Below are 23,449 nucleotides of genomic sequence, written 5' to 3'. Positions count from 1 at the left end.
TTTTCTGGTACGTATCATGTTATGTTACATACTTTTTTTTATCTACCACAAAGGTTATTTATCATTAGCGTAAACTGTTCCATCAATCAATTTCCAACCGCATTCAAACACAACTATATATTTTTCGATATTTTATTCGTTTGCGCATTTCGCCAACGGCTAACGCACACTACTGGTCTAAGGCAATTACAAAATCGAACTGTACAAAGACGAATGCTCACTAAATGTGAACAAATTAAATCCCAAGCTTCAATTCACTTATGAAACGTAATTGTACTTCATTTTGCGAAATCGAAACGATAAAGTGATCCACAAAATTCCAAAAAAAGTTGACGATCGAAATTGAACGCCAGAAGCAGTTTATTTGTTGTAGAATGCTTTGGTTTCACTGGGAAGGTTTGAGACGATTTGCCAGCGCTTGAGTGCTGTTTTGTGGCGCCGCGCGGCCTTGCTATGTACATACAAAAGTTTTACGCTTCGGTTGGTGATCGCCTATTGAAGCCCTTCTCCTCACTGCTCGTCGCAATTCTCTACGTTGGGCGGGCATTTGCACACTCGAGACCTCGCCAGCGGAATGCAGAGGTGATTACATTCGCCGTAAAGACGACTACATCCGTTCACGCCTGCAAAGATACAGCGAGGTTTAAGAATTTGTCAAACATTGCTTTGTAGACATAATTGCAAACAATGTTGCTGTACATTATAATAAAAATTCACATGTTTTCACGCTTCGCCGTGTACAATGTATAAACACATAAAATTGTATATTTTTGAAATTTTTGGCTATTTTTGAAAAACAGTTGACTCTTTTTCCTTTAAAACTGCCGTAATTTAATGTGATACTTTTCGAATACTAAACCCATCTTAAAGTGTAACATTGCGTATACGTTTGGAAAAATTATTTTAATTAGCAACAAGACATTCCAATTTAGGCATGATTGCTAATCGCCTAGTATATTTTTTACGGCTTTTCAGACCTTAAAAAAATGTGGCATTGATTTAGTATAACTAAAGAGTTTACACCTCTTTCTCTAGTATAATGTTTAACGGCCATTCGTTATCCAGATAGATGTAAAACCTGGATAAAATATGCTTCAAAACATCCAAAAAGACATAAAAAAATGAAATCAATACTGTTAGTGTTTAAAGCGAAAGTACACTTACCGAGGGCACACTGCTGATATGCAATAGCGACTCCGAACATATTTCCGTGTATTGGTCCATCGATGCCTATTGTTTCGCCCGTGTCAGTGTTCGAAGCATAGAGACGCCTGAAACAAGTTGTATACACATTAAATACAGGTATTTCTGGCGTATTTAAGCTGTAGTTGATATCGCATGGTTTCCTAACGTTTCATTTCAAGTAGGAATTGTTTGCGCTATACTTTTAGAAGCAGCACCAATTTGCTTTTTTTGAGTCTTACACAAATAAGGGATTGTTTGGGGGAATTTCATCGCAAACTGTTGATACTGTCCATATGATTTTAATGTTTTCGCACTCTTAAAAAAACTCCATTTTGTGAAACGACAAATGGGCACCACACGGCCTAAATTTTCAGTTTCTCGTCTAAAATTATAACGATAAAGTTCTATTATATTTCATAAAGACAAAAGTTTAAGAAGCAGTGATTTGGCTAATAGGGCGCACAGGCAACGATAACACGGCAAGGCACGTTATAGCACTGCGTAAAATCTGACATGAATTTCAAACTTACGACTGGCGACGGTCGGTGAAGTAAACCATTCCTCCGTCGACGGCCAAACCGAAGGGACGATCGTTTGGCCTCTTTGAAAGGGCAGCCGTTATGTTCAGCTTAAGTGTGGGATTGCTTCCATCCAAGTTCATGCAAACCACCTTGGAGTCGCCGATCGCTAAAACAATCAACAAACATTCAATTAGCATCATTCAATCAAATTATTAAGCAACTGAAGATTTAAACAATTAATCGAATTATCTACCATCATAAAATTTAATTAATCAATCGAAATATCAAACATCATTCAATCACATTATTAAGCAACTGAATATTTAAACAATTAATCGAATTATCTACCATCATAGAATTTAATTAATCAATCGAATTACCAAGCAACCTAATATTCATTCAATTAATCAACTGATCAAGCAACCAAATAGTCAATTATTTAAGCAAAACTAGCATCCAATCAACCAAATATTATGTCAAATAATTATCAAACACTCCAATCAACTTTGCTTAAAAGTTGTAACGAAAATAAAACAACAGCGCACGTAAAAAAATAGCGTAATGGTGGTTAGAGTTTGTGGCAGGTCCGGTTAAAAGAAATAAAAAAATCGCATTAGGAATATAAATAGCCGTGTGATTCGAATAAATCCTAATTGATTTTTAATGGTTAATGAATGAAACTTAATTGAAAAGAATAACAACTTGCAATTCGTTTAATGTTGTCCCGTAAATAAAGCAAGGTTTGGTTGTTTTGCGGAATTAAGTTGTTTTAAACTTAAAATATACCTATCTCCAAATGTCACAACAGTAACAGAAACTCACCGGCGTTCAGGTAGCATAACTTCTTTTGGAATTGGTCGATGGTGACGTCATTGGGGAGAGTGACGCCATCACTAAAGAAATTTATCGGATCCGTTCCGTCCATGTTTGCTTGCATGATGCGTGGGTTCTTTCGGTCCCAGTCTGTCCAGTAGATCTTACTAAACAAAAAAGTTTGCTTCAGACAACGTTTTACGTAAAAATAATTGCAAATGCTTTTTTATTTAAAATTTAAAATCCCACAGTATTTGTTTTTAAATGTTTTTATTGTTTTTTTTACGTTTTACTCGAATTAAATTGACCCCAAGGTAGGTTTGAACTTTTTTGTTTAGCTTTTGTCATTGTATTAACTGCCGTAACGAACACAAATAACAATTCTAGCAAACCGTTTCGAGCAGAAACTGACTGAGTGTTAACGCAATACTCAAAAACCATTTGAAGATCAAAAAAATGTCTAAAACTAGATTAATGTTTAGCAAACGTAATGTTAACTGCATAGTTTGGTACGTAACAGTGCATGACAATTAAAGGCGTGGCATGCCTATGTTGTTTTACTGCTCATAAATGCTAAAAAAACAAATTATTAAGAGTAAAATATTTATCAATTTGGGGGAGGGGGAATGGCCCCTCAGCATAAACCAATCCAACATAAACTAACCATTCAAAGTAAAAACCTAAACATAAACCAATCCATCATAAACTAGCCCTTAAATGTAAAAAGTTTAGCTTTAGCGTACACTAACCCTACAAAGTAAAAAAAAAAGATAGGAACTCACGCTCCAAATGGGTCGACCGCTATTCCTCTCGGGTCAACCAATCCTTTCGATATAATGGTCATCCTGCTAGTTCCGTCAAACTTGGCCACCTCAATTCTGTTTCTACCCGAATCAGTCCAAAACACGTTGCCCGAAATGTAGTCCACCGCGATGCCTGGTGATGGGAAATTGACACGTTTTTAATTGCTTTGAGCTGCGCATACACATGACATGACATTGAGGTGCTGGACAATTTGCTGAAATTGTAACCTTTGTAGCTGCAATGTTTACTTTAGTATTCTGCTTACACATTAAATTAAACACAGTTTATTTCTGTAATTGGACTGGATAATGTAGTAGAACTGTTGATTTGTTTAGAACAGATCGACCTTCGTGTTATTTTTACACAACCAATGAAACAGTATCAATGTTCAATCGGTTATACTAGATTTCAAATCTAAAGTAAATAGCGCACGGCACTAAATGAATACACATTGGTAAAATATTAGCACAATAATGTTTTTTGTGAAATATTAAAAGCAATAGGTACATTTCAATTATAGACAGCATGTCAACTAGTTGGGTTTGGTGTCAACTAGTTGGGTTTCAAAAACAATACGAAATTTGACCAAATATCGGCTTGTCCAGGGCTTTATCACATAACTTTTCCGGTTTCTCAACTATATCTAAAGCTTTAAACTCCAACCTACCTTCGGGGCTCATAAGATTGCGCGACGCGATTAGTTGCTTGGCGCTCATGTCGTTCAGAGGCGCCTTGTAGATGCTTCTGCCAGAAACGTCAGTCCAGTACACAGTCTGCTTGGAGCAGTCAAAGGCGACACCTACCGCCGTCATCCAGTTCTTTCCGTACAGCCTCTGGGAGACGCTGTCGGCCGCAATCGGCAGAGGAACACCATTGACTCCCATCGCTGCAAAACACAGGCGTTTGAATTGGAATAGGTAACGGGCAACATTGAAACTGAGCTTGAAAATGAAGGTTTCAGAAAAATACCTCGAAAAAGACATCAGTTAATGTGACTGCCTTCTTTGGAAATGATTTTTATGCAGGTTTCAGTTTATACAGGTTTTCAAAACACAGGCGTTTGAATGAACTGCTCAGTATATAGGCAAAAGAAACAACTCTAAAATGAAAAAGTTGCTGTCTATAGAGGAAACTTGTGCAATGTAAAACGTTTTAAAATAAAGACGGCCTAGGGTTAATCGGTACCATTGACTCCCATTGCTGCAATACACAGGCGTGTGAATTGGAATAGCTAACGGGCAACATTGGAACTTTGGCTTGAAAATGCTAAAAACAAATACCTCGAGTAAATGTACGTTATCTTAAAAAGATTTGCGATACACACTTGTATTATCGCTGTTAATGTGACTGAAATCTATTCAATCGTTTCCTTCTTTATAAGTGGGGTTTATACAGGTTTCATGAATCATCGTAAAGGGAGGTTTACATTTACATAAAACAACTACACATGGTGCTTTTGAAGTAACTGAAAATTGTAAGCCATTGTTGGATAATGCAGACCGACATAACCATTGGAATTCTGAATGATCTAGTACATACATTATAAACAGCGGCAAACAGCGAGTTGTACTTACATTGTGCAAACAGCAGCTGAGTCGGAGAACCGTCTTGTTCCGGTTGACCAACTGCAATAAAAACAAAAATAATAAAAAAGGTATGGCAAACCGCTTTTCATGCCAGCTTACAAAGGCCATGTCTTACAGTAAAGTTTTCTGATTCAAACCGTGCTTTTTTGAATAGCTAAAATATTTGTAATCCAGGTTGCGCGTGCTTTATTTTTTGCTATAATTAAGTTTTGTGATATATGTGGAATGAATACTTTTGATTAAAATCGAATTAAAGATTACTTTATTACACAGCTATAGATCAGTTGCACGGTTTATCGCAACTGATTATTATTTACAAAACAATACAAGAGTTGATAATGAATTGCAAAGCCAAAAAGTTCGAGTAAATTGGCATCATATTGATTAAAACGTTTCGAAACGAACTTGTATCATCTTCAGTTCATGTGACTGAGAAGCAATTCAAGCATCACGTAAAAAACGTGGGACGCAATTGGGATGCTTGAATAACTTCTCAGTCACTTAAACTTAAGTGTCGAAACATCTTAATAAAGATGATGTCGGTCTACTTGACCTTTGTGGCTTTGCAATTTATTATTGAGCTACATCACAGATCTGTGCATAGTTTAGGCTACTCAATTCAAGAGTTGCCTGTACAGGAGCCTTAAGAATTCAACTGCGCAACCTTAACTGTCAACATGAGGATGGTAAAATTAGTTTTAATCCTTTGTTTCGTATATTGAGAATATCAAAGCCCATACAAAAATAGGTATCATTGTTTTGTCGTCAGCAATATATATATATACTTTAAATCAGTGCCTTCTCACTATGTTGAAAATGAATAGAGAGTTATAGGAAACCTTCAAAGTAATACCTACTTCAGTATGGGCTTCCTTTAATTGATACGCGAAAAGCAAAAGTGTAGGAATCACTGGGATAAACAATTTTCAGTGCATGACATTAATATCGAGGTCCTTGTTTTGGCCAGTGTATCGCAAACATGTCACTTACGTCTGTCGCAGTCCATGTTTCTTGATGTTATGCCTTCAGGGTTGTCAGTGTTCACTCTCGTGGCTGTAACCTCTTCTCCGTTCTGGTTCACGCAGTAGCAAGACTTGCTGGCAAGATCGCACTAAACACAGGGTAATGTTTTCCATTATTTCCTTGTTGTTTACATAGGGATACCAAACGCCAGTGCAAAACTATATTATAGAGAATCATCATTCACATTTATTGAACAATGATATGGTACTGTGGATCCCCTCCAACGTGAAGTTGCTTGTACTAACAGAATGTGGCAAGTATTGGCGTATGTTTGCTTCTCGACTCACTCCTCTTTGAGCCTTTGTAGCTCAGTTGGGAGAGCGACTGTCTCGGTATAAGGTCGTGAGTTCGAACCTCACTGTAGGCTAGTTGCTTTTCTAGCCTGCCTTCCTTGCATCATTGATCGACCGGTTCGGTGAGTCTGCGATAGCTTTTCGGTGTACTATACTATAGAGGGGTTTCCTCGTTATTTGGTGCCAATTGTTTGATGTGCTGGTTGCATATATATATTTTTTAAGTTTTTGTTTTATCTTCATGATCGAAGATGGACGTCAATATTATTTTCCGTATGGTGTAGTACTTGTTACCGAACGAGTTTTACAAGGCTTTTCGTGTGCTATAGACGGCAATTTTATGTATGCCTTGAAAGGCATGAAACATTCGTCTCATATTGTTTGTCACTTGAGGTACCGTCCATTTTGGCTTACTGTTACACCTGTACCCTTGCAAATCACCTGTACCCTTGCAAATGTCTCATGTCAGCTTACTGTCAGACCAAAAAAAATGCATTTTCCGTATGTTTCCCAAAAATTGACAGTTAACTAGTTGAGCGCCAGGCCGCTCACAAATTTGCACTAACACCTAACTAGAATTGCTTACCTGCACTCTTGCAAAGGCCCCGTTTTCATCGCATTGTGGAACGAAGTTGTTTGTTCCGGTGAAGATGTTGTCCGTGTTGGCGTAATAAGCTGTCTGCTGGCAAAGCGTAAGACCTAAGAAATAAATGCGCGAATGTTTTAAAAGCAAACAGTCTCCTGATATAATTATTGGACGTACGATTGGCACAGAAAATTTTTAAAATTACATGAAAACGTCACATTGATAAATGCCAAATACCATCTAAATGTTCTTTTTTGTGACTTGCCGTCAATCGAACTTTTTTTTTACTAAAATAGAGTTAAGTGTGCCAAACAAGATCTTGACCAATGTTGAAAAAACAACCGAAATTTTATGAAAAGCGGTCTTTGTGGCCTTAAGTCGCACGGTCAGAAGTTTGCGAGACAGGTTTAACATTTTGGGCCCGTCATTATTTCATTATCGTTAAACGAAGGAAACAAAAAAAATATTTAACAGAATATGTATTAAGATTTGTGAAAAGAGTATGCCATTAAATTAACCCTATGGGCGGTTTCTGATTTGAGTTAGCTCCATCAGGCAAAAAAATATATATATCAATAAATGGAAATCGCTCTTCTGGTGTAAACGAAGTATACACCGACGTTTCGGCAGCAGATACCAGCTGACCTTATCAGGGTTAATAATTAAAACGAGAATGTGTTAGACAGTTATATACTAAAAAGTAAAATACAAAAAGACTCTAGATAAAAATCAGTATCCTATAAAGTTGACTTACACTCAGGCTGTGTGGTGTGTCTTGACACCTCCACTCCATTGAAGTCAACGCACATGTAGTAACCGCCCGGGTGATACTGGAGGGGTTCGTAGGCCCCCGACACCGCACACAGGGGCTCGTACACTGGCCCCCTAACGGGGCGGGTAATCTTGGCTTGGTCAACTTCCCACCTGTCGTGCTGGCATTGGGTGAGGCCAGGGGGCGGTGTAGGGGCTTGGGTGGTCACTGGTACGACTGAAAGAAAAAAAATGTTTTTTAAATGAGAAGTTTATTAGTTATGTTTGTGAGAAATTATGGCCAGTAGCTGTATTTGTCTTTTATTCAAACACTGAAAACGCACTGGTGGACAAATTGTATTTCTAAGTTATGAGAATTTTTTTGGTGTTTGTTTTTTCGTTGTTATGTTTGTAATAGGGAATAAACTAATTATAAAATTAAATTATGAAGATTAATGTTTATTCGCAAGTCAAGTTTTTTGAATTCTATTACTTTTACACCTTAATGAAAGACACAAAAACATTTATCGGAATTTATATTGTAGTTTTTAACTCCCACCTATCTCTCCTCTTGTGATGTTGCGTGACGCATTTTTTTAAAACGTGAATGGGAGACCACAAAGCAATTATAGCTTATGGAAAGGGCGCCATTTATATAACAACTGGTCTAAGCAGTGGCTCTATATGCTTTCTTGTCTTGCTTGTACAGAAATCTTTTGTAGATCGACTAACTTTGTTAACTTTTGATATTTATATTCTCGGAGAACTAGATTTAGGAGAATAATGGTTGGAGGTTGTGGTAACAATTTTAAAGCCTATAGAGGAGTAGGTATCATTTTGGACGTTTCGAATAATTATTGAGAGATTTCAACGTTATATGTACTACTGCATACTATGTTAAAAATAAATAAACAGTTATTCTAAACGTTTAAAAAAAATACTGCTTTGATCTTCTTACTACAAGAACCAGGTTGTTAAGATACAACTCCAGATTTCAAGTTGCTAGCTACCTGGTCCAGCCGAGCAATCCAGGGCGTATCCTTCTCCAGGCATTGTCATGGTGCCGTCAATTGGGACGCCATATTCGGGCTCCGCGCACCAACACACAACCGTGAAGTCGTTGCATTGACGTGGGGCGAACATCCCGTTGTCGTCGCACGTGGGGTATTCAGGTCCGTCCTGTAGGCCAGGGTTGTTCCTTATGATGTCCTCAGTCTCTTCATACTGTCGCTGGCACTCGGTTTTTTCTATTGTCGCAAAAAGGGGAAAAAATATGTATTGCTGTTTCTTTAGCTTTTGGAAGAAAACTTTCTCGCTATAGTATTGTGTTTTTTTAGTTTATTTTTATATTTGACCAATGATGTTTGGGCAAAGATCTCCATGTCTGTTTGTACTGATTTTGAGATGTGTTTTGCATTGACAAACACTAAGTCTTGTACTTTTAATGGCGTATAGCAGGAAACGTTTTGGGGTATTTAAGTTTTTAGTTTTTTATGAATATCAAAAGAAGGTGTATTTTGTCTTTTTTACTAGCATTAGTTCTTTATTAACAAATAATTATCGCCCAATCAGACTTATGTGAAAAACTGAAATACTGCGATCATGTTTGTTATACTGTGCTTCCTGTTCACCTCTCTCGTCCTTGGTGCACACGACACCATCTCCAGTATGCCCAGGGTTGCATCTGCACTCAAACGAGCCTCCAGTGTTCTGGCATTCAGCTTCCGCGTCGCAGTTGTGTCGGTTCTCTGCGCATTCATCCAAGTCTGGAAGCAGAAACTCATTCTTAAAGTTTTGTCAGGACAGTTAGATAAACAGGAAGAGATTTTAAGAATATCCTAACCCATATAGAGGTGTGTATCATTTTGAGCGTAACAAATAACTCGTTATTCATTTTTAACATAGTGAAAAGGCACTGATTCTCCAATAATTCTGAATAACGAGATATTCGAAACATTCAAAATGCTACCTACTTCTGTATGGGCTTTGATATTCTTAATGCGTATCACTACAACCTCCAACCATTATCCTCAAAAGAAAAACCATTATACTTAAAAAAAGATTTAAATGACGTATTTAATTGTTTTTCCTCTAAACGTTTTCGAAAGCTGGCAATGTTAAAATGTGGAATGGATAAAATTCATTAACAAAGGTGTTGTGTCGACTGTCGATGTTATCAAAGGTTTTGCTCTATATTTATTAACATCATTTCTAATTATTCGCTTCTAAATAGGGTCGCAGTGTTCGATCTAATATCACTGCAATCGTTACCTATCATGTTGCATTTGTTTACAGATCTTTTGAACATAGTGCCTGCTTTTTGCACAATGGTTTAGCTTCTTCTAATAACCTATTTCTATTTTCTATTAGTTGATCAACCTTGAAACTTTTTTAAGGATTTAATACCTTTTAATAGAATGGGTGCACTTTTGAAAGATTGAGTTCGCATTAACATTAACATTCACAAAACTATCTTTATACCCCAAAAAACGCTGCATAGATCGCTTACCATGTCTAAAATACTTAAATCGTGAGGCACCCGAGCTGATACAACCCAGTATATGACGAGTATCACAGCTTATTGTTCGAACTACCCTAGTTTACACTCACCTTCACAAGTGATGCCGCCGAAGTAGTATCCCGACCTACAGTTGCAGCTGTAGCTGGATCCGATGCTCACACAGGACCCCGAGCCACAAATACCGGGGCTACAGGGGTCGACGGGGTCAGCCCCTGTGTCTATCGGGGGTGTGGGGGGCGCTAAAAATAAGGGGTAAATTAATGTATACTTTAATAAACTGTAGTGCTTTAGTACAGTGATCTTCAACCTTGTTATTAACCGACTTTAATTTGATTAAGCTAAAATCAGCATTTACAAGCGACCCCGTTTTTTTTTCAGATAATAATTGATGCTTAAACTAAATAGCACAAGCGGTTGATTATTCCTAAATTATACAAAGTCCGGATTAATTTCTCAACGTTTTCAATACACCTACTACTCGTTTAAACCACCAGAGCAATGAAAACACCAAAACTACAGGCATTGGTGAATGATGTCGACCCCATAAAGTTTCAAGTGACCCCACATAGGCTCGCGACCCTTCGGTTGGAGACCACTGATTAACTATTACATTATATTAGGTTGTATTTCAAAAAGTGTGGTATTTTTGGTCGTTTCGAAATGAGATTACGCTCAATATCTTCTTTCGTGGCTTTGAATATAAGTTGTTTTTGAATGAGTTGCTAGTCGGTTGTCCCCAGTAAAACAATAGCGCTGAATTAAATAAAAAGGTATTTAACAATCACGGTATAGTGTTTTTATTAATATAAAACAGATTTCTTAGGTCTAGGTCCATTTCGTCTGTAATGGAATCCATTTAGAAACTGAGAAGCTGATTATAGGAGAAATATATTCTTTTAACTTATCCGGCTAATTTTGTGTTGTCAAATTTTTACACGCGACTGACAAAAACGTTTAAATGCAAGTAACTCTTTTTATTTTTACAAAACATTTTCAATAAATAAGTAAACCCACTTTTGACTGTATTTTAGGTATTTGAAAAACTTTTTAGTAACGTAGCTTGATAGTGAATTACAAAGCCAAAAAGATCGAGTAGATCGACATCGTCTTGATTACGATGTTTCATATTTTCTAATTCAAATAAACATTGTTTCTTATCTCAGAGTTTTAGTAATTGACGCGAAATAATTCATTACAATGACACAATACAAAATCGCGAAACCCAGTTATAAATATTATTAAATATTTACCTTGAATCGGGGCGCAGGAAGCCCCATCCCACTCGTACCCATCCACACACAGGCACTGGTAGTGCCCCCCTTCTAGGGGGTGACACTCCGAGTTGGCATGGCAACCGTGGGTCCCCTCGTCGCACGGATTCACAACGACTGGTGCAGCTTCTGTTGGAAGAAATTGATATTGGTCAGTGTTGGCATGAACCGTATACCAACCTTTATAACTATCCAAACAAAACCACAAAGGTTGTAAAAAAGATCTAAAACAACGTTATTCAAAACGAGCAGAATAGTATAGTTACGCAAACTTGCGCCATCAGTTCTGCTTTAAATCTAATTCAAATAGATTTTACTTATTCGGCTTTTAAGTATTCAGCTCTTTTTGTTAGTAGATTTTAAAAGGTTGAAACAGTATGTTGACAATGAAAGAATCATTATCAGGAGCTGTCCAAAATTGTACTTTAAAAAAGGAAACTGTTGTAATTTCGGAAAATAAAGTATTTGTATTACCAATAAAGGCATAGGCGCAAGCATTTTAGAGTTGAATACGCACTGCCTATTACAAATGAATCATATTGAGACATTTACATATAATTTGTTAGGGCGATTGCAAAATGACTCTATTGTTGTTCTGTTAAAAGCGTGCCGCGAAATAGTTAAGATATTTTTAGTGTGCCGCGAGCCAAAAAAGTTTGAGAAGAACTGAATTAATCGATAATGAATAACGGGACTACTATTCTTAAACCGTACCTTCACACTCCCCGTCTCTGTTTTGGCGGAATCCTTCGGCACATCTACACCTGGCGTCCCTCTCTGACACAACGTAGCACTCCTGGCCAGCCCGGCACCTCACTCCATCACAAGGATCAGCCAGTACACATCTGCGACCGTCGTGGGTGTATCCTGACTGGCACCTACACCTGTAGTTTACACCTTCAAAGGCTTGGCACTCGGAATTATCCCCACATGTGTGTGTTCCATCTTCGCAAGGGTTTACCACCGGCCTGGCGCCGCCGCCAATTGGGTCTGGAACAAAAATGGCGCCCGTTATTGCGGGAACACCTCGGACCTTTTGGTGAAATTCAAGGGTGGCACAATTAGAAATGAGCGTTTGGATTCTGAAAGGTTTAGGCCAGCGATTCGCAACCTTTTGTGGCTTACCCCTCAAAAATCCAATTTTCGGCACCCCGACTGAAATTTTCGTTGAGTATTTTACTGGAATTTCACTATAAATTGAACTGGTCGGAATAAAAGTTTGTTTTGGGAACTTCATTTTTGGTTTAAATTTCATTACGGGTTTTCCTAACCTAAATAGCAAAATACTGGGAGATTTTTGATATTAAACAAGTGTCTTTGAATATTGATCTAAATCTAAAGCGATAATAGTTAAAATTGCAATAGGGTCTAACAATGATTGACCACATCAAATAAAACGTTATCCTTTTTAAAAATTTTGAATGGAAATGTTTGTTGTCAAACTTTTAAACGTATTTTATAAGAATCCGACACCGATCGGGTCTGGAACAAAAATGGCGCCCGTTATTGCAGGTACATGTCGGACCTATTGGTGAAATTAAGGATGGCGCAATTGCTTGAAGAAATAAGCGTTTGGATTCCGTTTGAAAGGCTTAGGTGTTTGATCGTTTGTTTTTTGACACTCGCGTTTTTTCAAAGGGTATGAGATGACCTATAGCAGGGTGGTCCAAGGTTGACAACATCGCGTGTCACAATATTTCTTGCATATTCTTTGCGGGCCACATAAAGTAGGCTACATCCGTACCAGGGCGCGAAATGTTTAAAAATTGACGTCACAAATAATCGTCCAAGACATATAAGTTTCACAAACTTGCTACTATCGTCGAACTTTTTGGGCCTGGGTTTGGACCACCCTGACCTATAGAATCACTGTTTATATTTAGTAGTTGTAGTTGTTTTGTTTTTGATTAATTCATTTTTCTTATTTTTATTTACCCATCTTGACGTTCATTGCATATCGGACGTTCTTGTCGTTGTTGTCATATTTAAGGAAGAGTCCTCTTGATTTTACTTCGGTTTGTCTCGGCCTCTGAAAATAAGACAGTTACGTATTTATTTCATGATCAGGCCATTTTTGTTGAAAGCGTCTATGAAAACTACTAAACTTTTTTCTAAATCTTCTTAGTACTTTAACATGGTAAGTTGTGTAATTTGTGTCATACATAACGAGAAGTTAAGAGCATTATAAAGGGTTTTTTATCTTTTATCTGTAAGCATTATAATTTTAGGATATACTCGTAATGTGCCTTCTTCATTGAGGAAAATAATACGATATAACACAATTGCAACCTCAATAATGACACTTTTCCAAACTTATGTTTTAAAGCTTGCTTTTTAAAGCAGATATACTCCTTACAGCCGTGTGTTACTTTGAACGTAAGTTTCAAACTACTTTACAAACACTAAAAATGAGTATGTGGGTCTAATTGTTTTGCTGAGCACCATATGTTCAATAAACATATTAAACTAAGATGAAACAGTGACGAAGCAAGACTTAATAAAGCAAAATTATCAACTAAAATGCCAGGTTAAGTATATATGCTGTTGCTACCTGGCACAGCAAATACTGAAAATACATTCCTTTGGTATTTATTGGTTTACCGAAATTTCGGCTACTTCCTGGATAAGGCATCCTGGATAGGTACCTGAAACGTTGGTAAAGAAATAAATACCAGAACATATGTTCTGTATGCCAGGTTGAGGTATGATTAGATTTCGTTTTTTAACCTAATCTCTCAACTCGGGTGCTTTACAAGCGGCTCGCAGTAACTTACGTGTCTCGCTGCTTCGGAGCATTCGGTGAAGAAGATGGTTTGGCTCACGTTGTAGGTGAACACTTCCCCGTTTACTCTGTACGTGCGCTGGGATTTGCTTGATATTTGGCCTGTGAACAAAATTAACGCGTTTAAAACTAGAGATAAGAAAATGATTTACGGATAAAAAGTCACTAATAAAACAATAAAAATGGCAATAAAATTGCATCCGGTTTTCAAGTCCGTAGGCCTACATAACCATAATTGCACTTAACAGTCACAAATTTTTTTAAATAAATGAAAGACATAAGAATATTAAAATTGTGTTAAATAGTCTTCAATTAAAAAATCAGAAAATAATGATACGTTTAATATCGTGGCCAATGGTCACAAATACAGTTAAATGATTATTGTGCTGAATTGTAGGATAATAGGGCAAATTGCTGAAATCATTCAAATTTAGGTGCACGGTCGTTAAAACATATATGCAAAAAGTGGGTCAGTGTTCTAAAAGGCTTTATTTTCACTTCAATATAAACTAGACTCGGCGCCAAAGCGGTGAAAGTGATTTCAATGCTATCGAAATTGCCCAAAGCCTAACCGACTTGCGCTTCGCAGCCACTTATCAGGGCCTTTCAAGGGGCACGGCCTGAACCAAAGGCACTTGTCAAGCGTATATGGCGCTAATTGAATCGTCTTATGAACACATGGGTTGACTGATAAAGCCCTCAGAGTCAACCATCCCGGGTAATTGAAAGTAGGTCATGCCTTCTTTACCCAGCTACATCAACATGTTATCTTAGTGCGTTGTCCTGCCGGCTGGCCTCTGTTGATTTAAGGCCACGGCTCCTGTATAAGCAGAGTCTTTGGAATGCCGCGTGCACTTTTCTGCAGCCGGTGAAAGTAAGTGCTTTGTACTTGATGGCCGGCGGTAATTGCCGCAGTTCGGAACAAATTTTCGGAAAAATTTGCAAGGTTTTTTTGAAGTGCTTCTATGGCTTTCAACTGAGTGGTTGGCAAAATAATATTGCGAACCGATCCCCTACCAAATGACTTTATAACCATACTTCAACAAGCAAAATGAATGAAATTAAATAGTTCAGAGTCAGGCTATAAGGCCACAATTTCCTTTGTCGTTAAGACGTTTAGTTCATCCCTACTTAACAATATAAATTTGGTAAATAATGCGTCAAAAGGACTACTGAGTCTAAACAACATACTAAGTGTAAAATGATTGTGGCTGCTGTAAGTTATATTCTTTTTTGACACATTAAATCGTCATGTTATCTAAAATCCGGTTGCGCTTGGAGCAAAATTTTCTATTAATTTGTGGTTTAATATACAAAGTAAATTTGAGAAAATTGGTTCGTATATGTGGTACATGGTACGTAGCTACTGTAGGTGACACGTAGCCTTAGAAAACAGTGAAGTGAAGCCTAAACTAGTGGGCGCATTATTGTGTTGACGATAATTACCTGGACCAGCTGCCTCGAAGATCTCATTCAGGTCTCCCATGGTGACCGTAGCGTTGGACGGGATTTCTGGAAGGCTGCCCACGAAATCAGTTTTGCTGTCCACGTAGGGGCCCGAGTCGTCGTAGAAAACGCCGAAGAACTTTTGTCGCATTTCAAACGAGTAACCACCCTGAGCATAGCGGACCGACACTCTTCGTTGGAAAGCGGCACCTGTTTCAACGCAAAGCGCTTATTGTGAGTTTGATATAAGACAGACAACTGTACGATTAATTCCAGAAAGACCAATTTACTTAAAGCTTTTCGTGCATTTTGCTTTTCTGTAGTATATTAACCAATTTCGGTACAGGCCTGTTTAAACTCTACTGATGTAATTAAAATCGAGTGAATAAGGCTAAAATGTTTGCCAATGTAATGTTCCTGTAAAGCAGTCAATATCTAGTGTGAATACAAAACGACCAATATGGGGAAATAGCCTAACATTAAGGTATAGGTTAAGATTTTAGTGGACGTTCTTATAGGTACATATAAGTTATGTGTTTCACATCTGTTTTTCAATTTAAAAGACATCTGTTTTCCAATTTATAACAAAGATTCTGTTCGAAAAGCATTGGCGTTGTAGTTGCAGTAGTTTTAAAATTTCCTAAAATAGTGGCTGTTAGTGGACTAAAGATACACCAAGGACAGAACTTTGAAAAAGCATTGCAAAACAGGAGGTATTAGAATACACGTACAACCATAAGGTTTAGTAAAATGTGTAAAAAATGGATTAAAATTGAAACCGTGGTTTATTGCATCAAAAAATGACTAAAGATCCATAAATAAGGGACAATGTTTCGTTAAAACCGTAAAGCAGTATAAAAATCTTCCACAAACCAGAAGACTGAAATCCGTTAACAGCTGGAGGTGTTGCCTCAGCGAAAAGCCAACCAATCGCATCGCCGATCACTGACATGGGTTGTATAGCGTCCGCTAGTGGTGGAGGAACTCCGTTGATGGCTGTGAACACTCTACCGCCGGCAGTGGCGAGAGAGTGGAATACAACGAAGCTTACGGTGGTCCGGTTCACGCTTCCGTCGGCCATTCTGACGTCAACGACGCCATGCACGTTACCGTTTGCGCGAATCGGCGCGTCTGTGATGAAACAATGAAAATTGATATGTAATAGGTAATGAGTTTTGCGGTTTTGGCATATCTCTAAATACTGCCACAAAACCAGTCGTTGCCAAATGACAATGTAATATTTCGTTAAAAAGTTCTTTGGTATATTTGAGAGACCCTTAACTTTTTAACTTCGTATTTTTACTTAGCATGAACTCTTACAGGTAGAAAGCACTCAAAAACTTCGATGAACTAATTATGTGTTTGTTGGCGTTAAGGTGGAATTGCTTACCACGCCTGTTGAATAATATGGATACACACCTGCTTCACTTCAATTTATTATATTTTTCTATTGTAAATTTTAAATTGTGAAGACAAACAAGTTTTTTCGCAAACCCAAACTATATAACTTGTGATGCGCTAGTCTACCGTATACACACTAATTATTCGAACCAGCTAAGTCTCGTTTCTAAAACAACAACGGTTTTATTGTTTCATCACTAAATTGGTACGTCTGCTACGATTAAGACTTGGAAAAACATTGTTTTAGTGTTCATAAAATTTTAGTTAAGTCTGCAAGACTAAAAGCTGAAAGCGCGAGAGGCAAATTTTACTTCCCCAGTGGCCGAACGGTGCGTATAGTTGCGTACCTTGGAGGGACACACTGCTAAGAAATCTTAACCCACCTGCTTGCAAGCACAGAGTTCCGTTTCCAACGTATCCGTCTTCACACTGGCAGCAGTAACCGGATCTGTAGTTGTGGCACCGTGAGTTATCCCCGCAAGTATCACTAGGCACTCGTGAGCAGTAATCATACGATGGCCTCACGCGGGTCACGACCGTTTCGAGGTCATCAATATCTTCGTCATCATCCTCTGTTACTGTGGAAGCGAAGGATTTTTTTTCAGCGAAATACGATTTTTTCGCAGTTAAATAATGGAAAAACAACATTATATGGAAATTAATTAACCTTTTTAATGCATAGTAAAATAGTAAAATCTGTAAAAAAAGTAAAAGTCATAACTCTCTAGCTAGCTATTAAAAATACCCTGGCGAAGTCAGAGAAAAAGTTTTGTTAAAATGGCTAATTTGTTAACTTTTGTAGAAAGTAAGAGCATTTTTTCGTTGATTTCTTTAAGCGAAGGAATTGAAATTTTTGGAAAAACACCCACCGATTCATCTATAATGTGTGTAACAAACTGCGACAACTTAAATAATGCTTTCTCAAGGGAATTAGAAGTTTTTTAAAAACACCAACCTACATCTAATGCAGGAGTTCTTAAACTTTGTTTTACTGCGGACTCCTAAAATTTGTTTTCACTCCGCGTAGCCAAGATAGGCAAGGAATTTTAAAAATAACGTCAGAAATTAACGTCACAATACAAATGGACATCTAAAAAGGGTTTTCTCACTACCTTCAATAAAAATATTCGAATAAATTTTCTTTTAATCCATTTAACACCTGATGTTACTAACTCAATTATAGATCGCCCTTTCCTGTAACTTCTGTTATTTTTTCTTTAACTTAAGTAGGGAAAATGTTGTCTGCCCTGCCCCAAAGATAAAACAAGACTATACTTACGTGGAACTTCCTGGACGTTTATCAGATGCCCGACAGCCTGGCGCCTCTTGTGGTTGGCCACCTTGGGGGTGATGACGTCATTGTTGTGACGTACCCCGGCGCCGCCAATCTGGAAAATCCACTCTCCCTTGTTTTTGGTGTTCATGTGGCTGGAGAAAAAATAAGTGTTATTGGATTGCAGAAATAAGTCTCCTTTCAACATTGGTTTCCAACCTTTTATGGATTCTGGGACATAAGATATAGCTTGAGGCACTCATACTATAATTTTAAGTAATTCACTATAAACGGAAATGGAACAAAACATATCAAATCTACACAATGTAGGAAAACTTAACAAAGAAGCTTACCAATTGAGCAAAAATCAGATTCTTAAATATTCCTAAATATACTACTACATAATACATATTAGTTTGTTTTGATATAACTCTTTTAGTGGCCGCAAATTTCTTTCCAACAGAGTAAACTGACAGGAAAGATCAAAAATCAATTTTCAACTCAACGGTGTGTTTTCGCATTTCTTTCATACAGCAGGTCGCATTTCTGCTTACGTTACCCTTTGCTCTACTTTACGTTTCTAGTTGTAAGATTTCTCAAAAATAGTTTCTAAATTTCCAATGAAAATGCTATACTTACTCGACGAGGCTGTCGACCGGGAACATTTCCAAATACTTGTCAGGACCTTGGTTAAATCCAGCCCTGGAAATAAACATGATATTAGTAATTGGTTTCAAGGTTGTATTAGCGTTTCTTTTTTTTTAATTTGCGTTCGAGGGAGTTTAAAATCGAATTACAGGGCTAACAAGTAGTTAGCACAATACCCAATAGCCTATTACAAGGACTTTGTTTAAAAAGTATTTGTTGTGGCTTATTTACTTTTGTAACTTTCTAGTTAAATTATCATATGAGCGGTTTTCGACCTATAGAGAGACTTTAAAAACATGTTTAAGTCAAACTAAGAGTTACAACACACGACGAACAATCAGCATATAATAATCCAAAAAGAAAGTAACACGTAAAATATAACGTCGTTTGTAAAGCTGAAACATCCGCATCGGCTTATTTCCGTTATATTCATTCGTTTACAAATGGACGTAGTATTTTTCCCATAATGTTTAGCTTAAAATGGTCAAGATCTAGATGGAAAAAGCTTACCTAGCGCGGAACATTGTGTTGCCCCCATCTCCGAACATTACTCCCATTTTGTTCTCCGGGTACAGGAAGATGGCGAAAGTGCTCCTTCCGTCAGATACCAGAACCGATTGGAATGTGAACGTGGCGAGCTGAATGAGAAAAAAGTCGGGTTGAGATTAACAGATTAAAACAACATTTCAGACTAAAGCATTACTAAAATCAGTAAGCCTAAAACGAGTTCAATTCTATATTGTAAAATCAAATTTCTGAAAACACAAGATAATAAATTATAAGATTGCGATAGTGACTTATATGGGATTAATTTTCTCCTCGATTATAATATTAATAACCCTAAAAGTAAGCTTTTCCGTTGCGTGAGTGATCTATTGTAGAGTATAGGTATTAAATGGCTGCCTGAAATTCAAAGGGTGAGGGAGTTCTACTTATTGGCTAAGTGGGTATTTCATGCAGTAATCGATTTTAATATTTTAGCTGTAAAAGCATTAAAAAAAAACTTTAGGTTATTTGTCAGTACAGTTATTTGTCAGGATTATTTGTCAGTGTTTAGGTTATTTGTCAGTATTATTTGTCAGTACAGTGTAAAATTTACATTTTTTTCTGAATAAGTATTCTATGGCGGTTTGGTGTAAAATTTCTATCCTCTCTCTCACCTTGCCGTCCAACGACCTTCCCTCGATGTCTTTCCACGTGACCACGAACACAGACTCGGCCTCGAATCCGGCAAAATCGGGGAAAGCCCTTATGACGTCATCGCTGGCGCGCGACAGCACCCCCCAGTGGTGGTGCTCGCGGTAGAAGACCTCCCCCCGCCGACTGCTATCCAGGTCGGTCATGTAGGGGGCCAGGAGGGCCACACGGTAGGGAAAGTCCCCATGGGAGATGTCTTCGGTGTCCGGCTCGAATGAGATGAATCCGTCAACGTGAACCTGGAAAGATTCAGTTGAATTGAGAAACTGACGGTGTCTTATAGGCGTAATATATACTTCTGTACAATTTTAGGAAATTATTTTATGTTTTATCTGTTTTATAAACAGTTTATAAAAGATCATGTGATTGTTTTTTTTGTTTTTTTTTTTAATTAAAAATGAATCACCTTTTAACAGTATATAAAAAAATATAACCTTAGACCCACTAAATCATATCTAGAATTTGATCAACTTGTACTGCATAAAAGGTGATTAAAAAAACAAAGTTTAATTTTGTAGGACGTGAAACAATTGAAAAAAAAAACTTGCCATTCTTACAAGTTAAATTGGTCTTCAATACGTATCTTTGTTATTACTGTTTATAATATTGACATCGAAATAGCTAAAATATTTTGTTTTAACTATCGAGATGTAAACCGCAAATTTCCATAATTGCCGGTGTCCCGATAATTTCAGTTTCCGCTTTTCAAACTGTCCATCCCTCAATTACATTCGTGGGAGAAATTCACGAATGTGAACCGATTAAGCGAGCAATCTTGCTTAGACAACAAGCTGGTAATAGGCGGGTGCACCTGCCTAGCAGTTAGTTATGAGCCGATGTAATGGCTGGATTGATAATTGCTGATAAGCTGCGCAATTCAAGAAGTTGTTTGTGTTCAGCAGAAGGTCATTTAAAACACGCTCAGTTAGCCTACGTAGGAAGTAAGTAAGAAGCATGTCAGGTGGTTTGTTAACAAGCAAGCTCTTTAAAGATACAAGTTTGCGGTTGTACGCTTTCCGCTAAGTCGAGCTATCTCTTTACATTGCAGCAGCACACGGACCGATCGGTTTCCGCGACTTGGCAAGGGAAACCGGCATACTAAGCGGGCACAGAGCTGCTTGTCTGGGCCCAAAGAGAGCCTTCCTATCAGCCCAACTTGATCTTTCGCATCGTTCAAACTAGGTCGAGCATTCAGTCGTAACAATGCCATTGTTGACGGGCGCAAACAATGGCGCGCCGCCGCCAAAATCGCCAACGAGGTGACAGCATAAAATTAGGTGCCGCCCCTGGATATCTGCTGCCCGCAGCGAATAATGGAGCCAAGCTGTTAAACGTCCAGCAACGCCTTCTCGCTTGATAAAGACAATGGGATAACAATGACATCTCGACCGTTATTTTAGAAGGATGCTGTAAACCAGGTCGCCAAACGTTGGTGCCAATTTCTGACTTTAAATAGCCCAATTAACACACAAACCATATACGGCTAGAAATATTTAATAAAAAATTGTGACAATCCTGTTTTAGAAGGGCTCCTTAAAGTCACAACTATTGATCTTGTCAATAATTTTGCAAGTATTTAAAATTTTGCAAGTAATATTCAGAATTTGCAATCTACAAGATGCTCAAGGGACCCCGCGTATTTCTTAGATTGGCTTCCAAATCTTTGTGTGGGAAACAAGGTAAAACCTTGGCTTGGAAATCATGCGTTTAACCTACTTTTTGGCTACAATATAGTTGTATAAATGAACCCCTTCGAGTTTAAAAGTAACACATGTAATCTGGGCAAAACACGAAAAAATAATACGGATACCAATTATCTGCCGTTTTAAAGCAGCTAGGTTAATTGTTGGATAATAATTTGGCCAAAATAATTCATAAACAACCCTCAATTAGCAACCCCGTGTCTCGATGTTGACCCTTACACAGGAAAAGTAATAGACCGAATATTTAGCAGAGCGCCTAATCCCAACAGACAGGATATCCAAGCCGTCCAAAATGCGCGTCTCGAAAGAATTGCGGTCGCTATAATTCCCGGGACTGGCGCGACATATACATAACACAAACGGCTTTTTATGACTTGCCAATTTAGGAAATTTGTGTTTTTACGGCAGTTCGAATTAAATCCTTGGAGAATTTCGCTATTGCCATTTTCAATATTTTACAGTTATTTGTTTATTTGAAATTCAAACTGTGAATTTTCCCTATTCTGACAGTGCCAACACACTTAGATGTATGTGTCCGTTTATTGGTGCCTAATATAATTTAACAGCTGTGGACAAACCAAACAATATTTCCTACTATGTGAGCACATTTTTAAAAAAACATAAAACGCTTATGAAAATAATTTTTTAACGTGCAAAACCTCATGTTAATTGCAAATATTTTACCTGTCAATCACCACCTTTTTGCAATTAAACTAGTGGACACTGGAATTGCAGAACATAAAACCAACACAGCCATTTGCATTACAGATCTAAAATGTTTGTGCAAGGTATTTTGCGATGGAGCGCAACGCAATGTACACAACGTGTTTTCTCGTAAAAGATTTGCCCTTTCTTTTTAAACGAAATTTTAGCCAACAAATTATTTAAAACGGTATTTCTACAAACTGCAGATTTTTGGCAAACACTTGATTGGGATCGTTCGTAAAAAAATGCAAAATGTTTCTATTTGAAATACAATAAAAAATACTATTTGCTATAAAAAGTTGTCCATTGTAAAGGCATTTATGCGTAGCACAAAAACCCCATTACATTTTAGTAATCTAGTGCCGTTCCGTCAAAATCTTTGGCGTGGAATGCTTGCCCAAAACCAAGCCAGTGACTTCATTTAGATTGAAACATTAGTGTTTGTAACACCTTTAATTCCGCTGTTATTTGATTTGACCCATTAGAGTTGAAACCACAAAAGTAACACAGATGTGACAAACAAGGATCATTTTGAATGAAACATCGCCGGTCTAGTGAATTTACAAAGAAAAATAGCCATTTCTCGCGTCATCCTATTCTGGGGTAGGTTTTCGGCGAAAAAAAATTGACGCTTATCTTTTCCGGACACAAGTTATTGAATGCAGTCGGGGGCCAAACCACTGTTGCAACAGGGAACTAAAATCAAACACGACTTACCCACAAATAGTCGTATTCGTTACGATAGAACATCGCAGGAACGGCCAGGCTCACTTTCGGCGAGCTAGCGATGTCTCCAGGCGACAATCTTTGGTCGTGTTCGGCGCTGTGGGGGTACAAGTAACCCATCTCGATGGCGCGCGCAAAACCCAGCAAACTTAGCAGCAAAACACAGTCAAAGGCGGCCATAGCTTGACTCTAGTCTACCACGACGACTGTAAACC

General features: G+C 37.8%; 1 protein-coding gene across 1 annotated transcript; it reads right to left on the bottom strand.

Moving 5' to 3' along the window:
* Nucleotides 1-148: 148 nt before the first annotated feature.
* On the bottom strand, nt 149-23,449 carry LOC146141112 (nidogen-2-like). Its single transcript, XM_083391423.1, has 25 exons — nt 23,226-23,449; nt 20,064-20,339; nt 19,414-19,541; nt 18,895-18,957; nt 18,262-18,410; nt 17,366-17,560; nt 16,455-16,712; nt 15,582-15,791; nt 14,128-14,237; nt 13,289-13,382; nt 12,068-12,343; nt 11,333-11,482; nt 10,172-10,321; nt 9,193-9,327; nt 8,572-8,808; nt 7,566-7,799; nt 6,812-6,924; nt 5,900-6,020; nt 4,898-4,948; nt 3,991-4,209; nt 3,302-3,455; nt 2,529-2,686; nt 1,716-1,872; nt 1,165-1,271; nt 149-623 (listed from the first exon to the last, which is right to left on the bottom strand). Exons 1-25 carry the CDS (start codon nt 23,412-23,414, stop codon nt 511-513), a joined length of 4,047 nt encoding a protein of 1,348 aa, XP_083247549.1. The 5' UTR covers nt 23,415-23,449; the 3' UTR covers nt 149-510.

Source organism: Ascidiella aspersa, chromosome 6 (assembly GCF_963924565.1).
Source record: "Ascidiella aspersa chromosome 6, kaAscAspe10.2, whole genome shotgun sequence".
NCBI lineage: Eukaryota > Metazoa > Chordata > Ascidiacea > Phlebobranchia > Ascidiidae > Ascidiella > Ascidiella aspersa.
This window is presented reverse-complemented; position numbering and strand designations above follow the sequence as displayed.

Excerpts from the sequence above, each read along its gene's own strand:
- LOC146141112 (XM_083391423.1), bottom strand. The coding sequence starts at position 23,414 with ATGGCCGCCTTTGACTGTGTTTTGCTGCTAAGTTTGCTGGGTTTTGCG. Across the intron at positions 19,542-20,063 it reads GAAGGTCGTTGGACGGCAAG|CTCGCCACGTTCACATTCCA; the intron begins GTGAGAGAGAGG and ends TTTCTCATTCAG. Across the intron at positions 6,021-6,811 it reads GGGCCTTTGCAAGAGTGCAG|TGCGATCTTGCCAGCAAGTC; the intron begins GTAAGCAATTCT and ends CCCTGTGTTTAG.